A 10,729-nucleotide genomic window follows, 5' to 3' on the forward strand; every position below is an offset into this window, starting at 1 on the left:
TTCCTATGAAATCCTTTCAGCATAGCTTTTGTATCCGAATAATATCTAACAGGAAAAATTCGATCATTACGATTCTCAATAATAGTCATAGCTTTCCACGTAGAAGCGATGTGTTTAGTAGTTAATTTGCCATGTTGCATCCACCAGGTCATGAACATAGTCGCGCATCGTGATAATAATTGATGCTCTGCACCGCCGTGATTTGATGTCTGAGGTTAAGAGATGCTCTACAAATAGTTGATTTGATGTGTGATGATCTACAAATAGTTGATTTGATGTCTGATGCGCTACAACGAGTTTATTTGATATCATGCTCCATAAATATTTGATTTGATATCTGATGCTCTACAACGAGTTGATTTGATATCTGATGCTCTACAACGAGTTGATTTGATATCTGATGCACTACAACGTGTTGATTTGATTCTGATGCACTACAACGTGTTGATTTGGTATCTGATGCGTTACGAGTTGATTTGATATCTGATGTTCTACGAGTTGATGTGATATCTAATGCGCTTCAGAGCGGTAATTTAACATCATTCAAATAAATTAACTTCATGCTGCGCTTCTGATCAACATGGCAGATTCAAGTAACTGCTCAGCATGTGGCATTGTGGTCACAGTCAGCCATTTTAAACTAAATTGCACACAATTAACCAAATAACGAAGAGATTTCTACACAAGACTGGAAGGCCTATCTCTTCCCTGGGATCTTACCACGGCTCTTGGTGGTGGGGACATCCCAGCGAGGAGCCGCACTACTGTCATTCGACATCTTGGTCATTACTTGCTGAACTGCAATATGGAGGCCAGGTTGTGAATGCTCACCTGAAACCAATTTTACTCTTCTTTCAACAATGTACTGCCACATTGGCTGGTGAAACATGTGGAAGTGATGCATTCAAACACAGGCAAGAATAGAAAATAAGTCTAGAGTGAAGTGACTCAAATCAAAATTCAATTGGTGCTCAGGCTGGGAGGTGTGTTTTCTACATACCCAAAGCCTAATAATTCAATGAAAAAAAAATTGAACCAAGGAGGCAAGGATCACCAAAATTTGCAAAATATTTAACATTACGAAATTAATTTTTTGCATACATTTTCAGATTATTTTATAAGTTCTAACCGACGTACGCCGATGCGCAAAACTAAGGACGATGACACGTTCACGATCGCATAGGAACAGGGAGACTGCCACAGACTGGGAGTCTGGGACTAGTGGGAGTGTATCTTTTAATGATTTAGGTAATCTTTATCACTACTGCCACTTATGTTCTTTCTACTGTTATTTTTGGCGTATTTATCAACATCTAGGCATGTCTTTTAGGTATTTGAAGTAGGTAGGGAGGCAAAACCAGAATTCATTTAGGTACCTTTTCCTTTTATGCTTTGCCTCAAATGAGCATTTAGATTTTAGTCCTAACTCCTAAGTCCATTTACTTTACTACCCAATAGCCTACTTGTCTCCTTTAAACTCTTCAAACCCTGTACGGAGCTAATTGAGAACAGGGCTGGAAAATTCTTATTTTTTCTGAAATATTGAGGCTCTAATATCATACTCATAGGTCGGGTAAACACACAATAGGTATTCCGACACTTTAAGGACATAGCAAGAAATGAATGGCTATGAAAAGATCACCATATGTGCAACTCGAGTTCTGATTGCTTTACGTCACTCTCAAAACACCACACTATGGCTACGTGCCAGCAATGATGATTGATGAAACGTTCCAAACTGTTGCCATATTTATTTAAAAGCCTTTAGAATTCAAAATCTATAAATCGCTGAATTTCAAAGCTGTGTGTGACTAAATTTGGCATATTGTGAGACCAATTCCAAGTTCTGACAATGCTTCAAAACCGTAATTTGTAATTCCAAGTCCCATACCCAGGATGGTGCTGTTTTCCGTGGATTAATCCGGCGTACACAAGGCTCTGAGAACTTGCCCCTGCGTACGCTTTGGCTTACATCAGGAATATTTTGTGTAATTGGGGTACACCCCTGGTGTACATCAGGAAAAATTTGTGCACTTGGTGTTGGGCTATTGGCGCAGACATCCGACGCACATCAGGAAAAATGTCGGCGCTGCGAGCCTGCGGCGTATCGCGGTACCGCCACTACCTCGTACAATACAGGCGTACATTCCTAGGGCTGCGAGCGCAGGGCATGGTAGTACAAATAGAAATTGTTAGCTAACATATAAATTTCTTTAAAAAAATATAGATACATATATGGTACCAGTAGACTCCTGCGTCTCAAAATAATTTTCTCGAAATGAACCGGGACAGACGAAATGAGACGAGAAAATTCCGGGAAAAAAATAACAGGACAGAGGGTAAAATTTGTCCCGGAATAAACGTATGAACCGAGACAAGATTTCTGTCCCGGACTTTGAAACATGTGTCCCGGTAAATTATGAACCGGGACAAGACAGACAGATTTGAAACGAGACAAAACGAGACGAGACGAGATTTGTCTTAATTATTTAAGACAAAACAAGTTTTTCGATTACGATAGGAATCATTTTGAAAACATGGGTTGAAGAATGACAAGTTAGCCCTTTATTGCTAATAGGGCCATAACAGTTACCAGTTAAATTGAGTTAATTGCAGATTTAGCAAAATTTGTCTGACTTACTGACATGGCAGTTAATTAGTGGTCCGACAAACACCGCAAACCTGTCGATGTATGCATGGCTGAGTATTGAGTCAAAAATGTTACTCTTAAGTCTTAACTAAGGCTTTGATGGCACTTAAGGGAACCGTACGAATATGAGTCGAGTTCATTACGCGTTCGGAACGAGTTCAGGCGCCATCGAGCGCATAGGGAGTAGGGACGCAGTGTCTAGATTAGTCGGCCAATTAGTAGACAGTGGAGTGGAGTCCTGGTAAGATATTCCTAATAATACTAAAGCTAGTATTAGATTATCTCTGCCTTTAGTAAAATTTTGTGCTACGCCTCCAGGAAATCTTCACAATTGCGCAGTTTCCTGAATTGTTATCAAACACTTGGGCTTGTTTAACGTTATTTAGAAAGGATACACATGGATATTTCGAGTTATTTTTTGAAGATCAAACTATTATATTTTTTTCAACCTAAATTTTGTTTTATTTTAAAATGTTGTTGATATTTATTTCCAAACTTCTTGTTGAAGGAGATTGCTTAAGGCAAGATAGTTGAATCTGATTCTGTGATTGAGCTGAAGGGAAATCAAAGTCAGTACAGTCAGCCGATGTCACCAGCTACAGCTAGTATGGCCTTCTCCTAACCATCATAGAACACAGTTTAAAAAAAAACGTGTCTTTCCATTTTTATTTGCCTGTCAAGATTAAGTACCATATTAAACCACAACTTGTATTCGTAGCAAAAATCATTTCAATTGCCGAGCTCCGATCAGAATAGTAAAAGGAGACGTCTCAAGTTATTATATAAATGCAGAGGTGGGCAGTAGCGCGCTACATGTAGCGGCCGCTACATTTTCAGTAGCGGTAGCGCCCGCTACATATTTAAGTAGCGATACGAGGTTTTGCCGCCACAGCGCTACCGCTACATTTATAGATAAAGCCTTTAGATTTTACTTAATAGTATTAAATATTATTTAAAAACCAGCAAGCTACATTTCAAAGTAGCGCTGCCCAGCTCTGTATAAATGTATGATGGTAAGCCAAAGTTTACACCACATCAATAATTGACTCGTCTTGTTAAAATGGCTTTAAATTCCGGGAAATTTTAAGGTACCTATTTTAACCGGGATGTCTCGTCTTGGTATCGTCCTGGAATTCCTACAGAGGGCTGAAAATTGTCCCGGTTTTTATTGCGAACCGGGACAGAGCCTGTTGTCTCATCTCATCTCGTCTCGGATAAAAAAAATACCAAACGCAGGAGTCAAGGTACCAGTATATAAGATTTAAAATTTTTTAATACTTTTTCATTTCAGATTCTGTGGCCCATTATAGATGCCAAAACACACTAATGTCGGATGGGAACAAAACAAAGTCTGATATCCGCTGCTGCGATTGGAGAATCTGGGTACGCAGCCATGCACCACTAAATTTGTGCACCTATCAGCCTTGAAAGGAACACCTAGCATATTTCAGGATGACCACCAATGAGTCCAATCAGCTGCGTATTAAGCCTTCCGTCGGTAACCAGCCCGTGACATCATCTTGCTTTAAATATTGGGAGCTTTATGCCACCACAGCTGGATTAGTCTAGAAATTGTGAACGAATTTTGATTCAATTATATGGTTACTGACGTATATGAACACAATTTTCAAACAAACGGCATAAACCCGATTTCTCAGCACCTCCGAAAAGTACGTAGTGCAAAATTTACGGAGAGTTCATTAGTTCCGTTCCGAGCCAACTCATATTAATTATGTCTTGCTTTTCAAACTCGGGGCTATTTTTCTTCAGTAGGATATTTATCAATTACTTCGCAACTAGAAAGTAGATGACAGTTGTGCTGTTAAAAATAGGTAACAAGAAACCGGCATAGAAAAGTTTATTTACGTATAAAATTAGAATTACATCGGAAACTTGATTTCATTTAAGGAGGAGCTCTAGTAATTAAAGTCATATTCTATTTTATACACAATTTATTGGTGGAATAGTGGAACACTGTTGGAAACTCAGTACAAATAAAAATTGGTTTTGCTGCCTTTCTGTAGTCAAGAAGCCAATTCAAAATTCTGGTAAAATATCTGACGCAATTACTACGACGATTCGTCACGACTCTCCAACGAGAATAAATTTGAAATGCGTAGGTGCTATAACACTAAACTCAAATAACTTTTGAATTTTCAGGAACAGAAACTTCTTTCTATTTACAAAAGAAAATGCCTTTATACTTCAACGTAGAAACAATAGACGACATAACACGCCAAAAAAGAGAAGGCCGAGCCCCAGCAATCCTAATCATAGACGTCCTGCTTGTCGCCGATGTAGCGCACGATGTCTATGGGCCGCAGCAGCTTCTCCGCATCCGAGTCTGGAATCTCAAATCCTGAGAAATAAAAGAAATATGTTACTGCTAATGTGCATGAAATCATTCAATTATAATATAACATGAACTCTTGGAATGACAGGAACGGAGCAGTAAATTGAGGACAAAATTTAATATTGGCGGAAGAATAAACAATGGTAGAAAAACAAAAGCAGAACACGAAAGAGTGGAAGCAGAAATACATTGCGTAGAATATAGTAGAGTGAGATAGGCATATTATGCATGCTGTGTTACAAGCAGGATGCCACGAAGGGCAACACGTGCAGTGCTGCCTCCTGTTGCGAGGGAGATAAAGCCATCTGGACATCAACCTCAATCCTCAGTAAAATTGATAAAAAAAATCTACATTAATATTGAATTATAAAGGTTAAATGTTATAAGTGACAGTCCAGCAATGAGTCTTAGTTATGGAGCGTTATCCTGACAGACAAGTTTTTGAAATTCACGGTTGCTTTTTATTGCGATGTAGCTGTCTTCGATCTCTTAAGAGTTTCCGTCTGGTCGTGTGTACATGCTTAATATTAGGTTTTAGGTATATTAGTGCAGCAATAACAATGAGTTTTAGTAATCTTTTCCATACACCAGAGCACTTGTAAATTTTGTGGCATCTGGGCGCGTTATTCTGGCGTAAGCTGCATTACGATGTCAACTAAAATCGTAACGGCCAATATTTTATCAAAACATTGACTAAGTAGGTATATAAATATCTTGATTGTTTATAAAAATAATTTTTCACAGTAAAATTTGACCATTCATATGTAACGTTAATCATCCATATTAAATTTGTGATAGCTTATTTCCTCAAAAGCTATCACAGCATTCGGCAGTTGTTGCTCTTATAGACAGTGTAACCCGAGTAAGGCATCACGCCAGCCATCCAAGACGGTCGACAGTGAAACCTAAGATTATTCAAAGGTATCAGGCTGCCTGATCGGTGGTGTTACCAAGCTGCATTTATAGAGAGACGACACAAGGACGCGAATCACGTGATCCTTGCTTCATGTTGGACATCAGACGGCGTCATATGTGCTGCACAGCATGTGGGTGCTGTGTGTTCAGTATATTTACAGTGCAGCATGCGATGTCATGGGCAGCTACAATGACCCCTTATGGACATGTAATTTCAACAATGATACAAATTTAGGCAAGAGCACTTAATTTTCCCAAGTACTATTTGCTAGTTACATTGAGTAAATTAAGCATTAAAAATGTTAACTAAAGCATTATTTTTCACCCACCAAACTCATCTTCCAGTGCCATGATGACCTCAACATGATCCAAGGAGTCCAGACCAAGATCCTTCATGAAGTGGGATTCTGGCGTCAACTGAAAAATAAATGAAGAATAAACAAGAGAATTGCAGATGACAACACCTGATTTGAATTCGATTATTCTAACACTCTTCCCTGTGAATATTTCAGACATTATTGTTCTCAATTATATTTCTCATGATAGTTTAGTGATGAAAAAGATAATATATAATACAACATTATTTGATAGAGAAATTTAAGCAAGGTACATCACATGACATGAATATAATCATTTACAATCATAAGTAATTTCAAAGCCTACTTCTCAATAAGAAAAAGATTTAATTTCATCAATTCAAAATTCATCATCAAACAGAAAAAAACAGGAAAGCAAATGGATTGAATGTAAAGAAAAACTTCATTCTAGATGTTAAATGAGCCAGCAATGAGTTGACCTTTATAGAAAGCCATACTTGTCTAGTGGACTCAATAGATGATACAAAGTAGAAAGTTAAATTGAGTGAGGAGCTACAAATGAAGGAGGCATCATTAGATGATTCCAAATAAAGATCAGCTCATTGGCAATAGAAGACATGAGTAAAGATTTTAAAATCTAGGAGTATCTACCTTGTCAGGATTGATCTTGTCATAAAGGTTGAGGACAAGTATGACTCTCTGCTTAATTACGTCAAGTGTAAGAGGCTCAAACCCGCTATAGTGGCGCGCACCTCCCACAGTCTGCAATGAGACAACAAACCATCATAAGGGCAGCTTCAGAAAGACATGCAGAGCTTTGAGCATGACAAACCTGAGGGCAATGAGCTTGGATATGCTACAGGCTCTGCTGTGCACCTACAGCCAAAAAGGATTTAAACATAAAAATCTTGGATGACTGAAAACTACCCAATTACTGGAGAAAAACTAATATGGAATGAAATAAAATTACCTTCTCAGCATTAATTTTGTCAAATTCTTTGCAAACTTTGAGCACTCTGCTCTCAATGTCTGCAGGAGAGAGTTTAGCACTGTAGGATCTGATGGGCTGTAATGAAAGATAACATGATTATAAACACAGATGTAATCAACAAGGATGAATACCTGAAGAAACATAGCCATAATATATCATTTCCCAGAGCAATTATATCATATTTATCATGAGCATTAGAAAGAATGACATGGTACTTGATTACACTATCATACAGGAGTCTTAATTGAAATGAATATTAAATTAATTTAATTCTTTGGTCCTATAAAAATCCACTGAGGTTAAGCAGCAGTTATGTGCAACGTAAAGCATCCAACATCAGCAATAGAAAAGGGTAAATCTCTGGTTATAAACACTAAGCACAACAAATTGCCAAACATCAAGTTTGTCTAATCTAGATTATAAAATTGGAATTATTGTACCTATTTGTTCCAAATCAAGTATTTTTGCTGTCAAGTACCTACCAAATTTTACATGAAATAAATACAACTTCTTTGGCTAGATGAGCAGAAACATTTATTGTTGAATTAAATCATGAATGATTTCATATCTCAGAGATAAACATGTAAATTGCTCACCATCAATCATTCCTGTCTCAAGCACATCTTAAGGGTACCAGAATTTATTGATTAAAAATCTCACTCTCAGTAATTCCATTCATTTATTTATCCAGAACAGACTGAATAGAAGTTGCCTAACACTCTGTCTATGCCATCTTCCAAGTTCAAAGCTCAAAGACTACACAAATACTCAATTGAAATGATACATTTTGTCTCATGATTATTGGAAACCATAAGTTAGAAGGATACTTTCACAGTTTCACTTTCAGTTTTTCAATAAATCTGATGTGAATTCTTAATTTCTAATATTGATCGTTGATAGAAACCCAACTGTATTATCGCACATGCATAACGTAGGTTGAGGACACTGATCCCATTACTAAGGTTGTATTTCAATAAAGGATGTTGAGGTACAATTTGAACTAAATCTATACATTGAGACCAATTCAAGGTCATGATTGCTTGGTGGAAAGAAAAAGTGCAAATATCTTGCTTTTTGAAGCCTGCAACTAAAGCTTTTCTGCCATTTTTGGAGCAGCAAGATTCCTGCTAGATGAATTACACCCCATCTAATTGTTAACAAAAGTAAAGTGTACAATCAAGCCTAGAGATTATAAATGAATAAAAAATTTGTCATTTAAGATTTGCAAGATTTCATTTATTAATAGGAAAATTCCAATCCTCGATGAGGACCTATTATAAAGTCGGTAAATTTGTTATATACTAATGAATTATACATACAATTGGCTGTAAAGTGTCATTTAGATTGGAGGCCTATGGCTATGCAGTCATTATAATTATATACACAAGTTATCTGCTCATTCTGCTGCTCTGCATAATGATAATGTGGAAAAAGCTTACACACAGTCACTCACACTCAGTCATGGCTTAGTGTGATAAGATAAGTAGACTAGTATTTTGGATACCAGCATTATAATACATAAGATATTAATTGAAATATTAAGTAAAAGTAGGTATAGCAAGTTTGAAGTTGACAATTTTATTCTCAATTTCAACCAGGCAAGATCAAGCTTACCAGCTATATTGTTATAGTAAATCATTGCTTTATAGTAGGCTGAACCGCTGAAGTTCCATAGTGGCAAAGCAGAGAGTCGCTGAACTCTGAAATATAGCCATTTAAATTTGATTTCATATCTGTAGCAATTTCATTGCAAAGGGATGAATCATCATGAATGCTCTGAAAAATGGTAGGTAGGTAAATTCACTAAATTGTCAAGAAATGTTTAGGTATACCTACAATCATTCATTAGGTATACATTGTCCTGCACTCCTGCTACAGTGCTACCGGTAGACGGTAGTGATGAATACTTGACGAGGTGGTTTAGTTAGCAGTCAACACTCAACAGGTCTGAATTATCTTAGGCTATGGGACTAATTGGAGTATTGGAGCGGCTGGCGATAAGTCTTGAATAATTAAAGTAGGTACACAAAAGTTGCTGAGAAGTGAGAACTAACCTGAAACGATGAAAATACGGGAAATGATACATTATTGTTTTTACTGAGAAGAATATTACAAGTAGTTGATGCAGATCGACGTACTACATTTTTACAGATGGGACTAATCGAAGAAATTAATCTCAACGAACGCAATACAGTAGATGCCATCTTGCCCACAATTCGCCGACGACTGACGCGAGACAGGGGACCGTCATACAAGTGCCTACCACGCATGCATCATGTGTGCGTTTACTCAACGACTTGAAGTTCAACAGCACAGCATCTGATAATGACCTTGAAAGGCTTCTGTTACATCCTGACAATTTTTTACTATTCGCACGTGCCGACACCGAGAGATTATCACTTTTTCATGTGCAATTGTAACTAGTAGTAACGTAAAAAGGAATGCAACACATTCCTGACGATATTTGACGTGCAACAAGGATAATTCCAGGCTTGAAGGGCAAGTCCTATGAAGAAAGATTGAAGATTATGAAGCTTCCAAGCCTCAGTTATCGACGTCTGCGTGGGGACCTNTAGCATAGTACTCTATTGCATTTACTAGTACTCCATCAAGCATGTACTCTATTCATGAACGACTCCACCCTCGGAGCGTCAACGATGCCTGCAGGGAGTCTATTTATCATTAGGTGAGTTACATCGATTTTTTTTAGTTTACAACAGTACCCCCTAGTATTGGTAAGTGGTAACTGTTTCATATTTCAGTAATCCATTGGTAAACTCTTATACGTATAACATGAGCATACTCGTGTTCTTCGATGAAGACGCCACGCAAACATAGATAAAAAAATGGGAAGCTTCAAAATCGCTAATATTGCTTCATTCTTCATTTCACGTGTTTAAACACTCTCGACTAAGTTTTTGTCTTTCTTTCATTTCGTTGACAACATGGCATTTCCTAACTGGATGATCGGATACTCGTACACGAGAGCGTGAACAAATGCTTCACCGTTTCTGCATTTGGGCACTCGTAGGAGCATCTGATCAGTCGAATCCATTTATTTCCTTTAATAAATTTCAGATCCTTGTCGACGAACTCCCATTTCTTTCATTTTCTACTCATCAATCATCACTCTGTAGTGGCACGCATGTCTTCCAATATTGAAAGATTGCTTGTCATTGACAATACCAAAAGTGATTTAATTTACACTTCTCGGTATTGGAAGGCGGCTGCCATATATGAGCCTAGGCAAACAGGCTATCCAAATAAGCTTGCAACTGTACTTGTTCCGAAGCATCCTTGCAATATTCCAATATTTCCTTCATCCAAAATTTCCTTCGTGACGTAATGTATGTCTCAGCCAATGCGACATGTTGTGAGAGAATGTAACTGAAGGTTAAAATATCGGTGGAGATGATATAATAGAATAGAAGTGTCGGCGTTGAAGACATAGGCCCATGGCCTGTTGCCGATTCTTGAACTTTTCGTGACTTGATTCACAAGGG

General features: G+C 37.6%; 1 protein-coding gene across 3 annotated transcripts; it reads right to left on the bottom strand.

Moving 5' to 3' along the window:
* Nucleotides 1-4,584: 4,584 nt before the first annotated feature.
* On the bottom strand, nt 4,585-9,502 carry LOC108673976 (acyl carrier protein, mitochondrial). Of its 3 annotated transcripts, XM_018161869.2 has the most exons (5): nt 9,281-9,502; nt 7,206-7,301; nt 6,887-6,997; nt 6,248-6,335; nt 4,585-5,009 (listed from the first exon to the last, which is right to left on the bottom strand). In XM_018161869.2, the coding sequence occupies exons 1-5, from the start codon at nt 9,494-9,496 to the stop codon at nt 4,918-4,920; spliced, it is 603 nt and encodes a 200-aa protein (XP_018017358.1). In that variant the 5' UTR covers nt 9,497-9,502; the 3' UTR covers nt 4,585-4,917. The 3 variants fall into 3 exon arrangements, with proteins under 3 accessions (XP_018017358.1, XP_047737400.1, XP_018017359.2); XM_047881444.1 differs by lacking the exon at nt 7,206-7,301 and having other exon boundaries at nt 9,281-9,501; XM_018161870.2 differs by lacking the exon at nt 6,887-6,997 and having other exon boundaries at nt 9,281-9,500.
* Nucleotides 9,503-10,729: the final 1,227 nt, after the last annotated feature.

The sequence above is a fragment of the Hyalella azteca genome, unplaced genomic scaffold (assembly GCF_000764305.2).
Source record: "Hyalella azteca isolate HAZT.00-mixed unplaced genomic scaffold, Hazt_2.0.2 contig7991, whole genome shotgun sequence".
Classification (NCBI taxonomy): Eukaryota; Metazoa; Arthropoda; class Malacostraca; order Amphipoda; family Hyalellidae; genus Hyalella; species Hyalella azteca.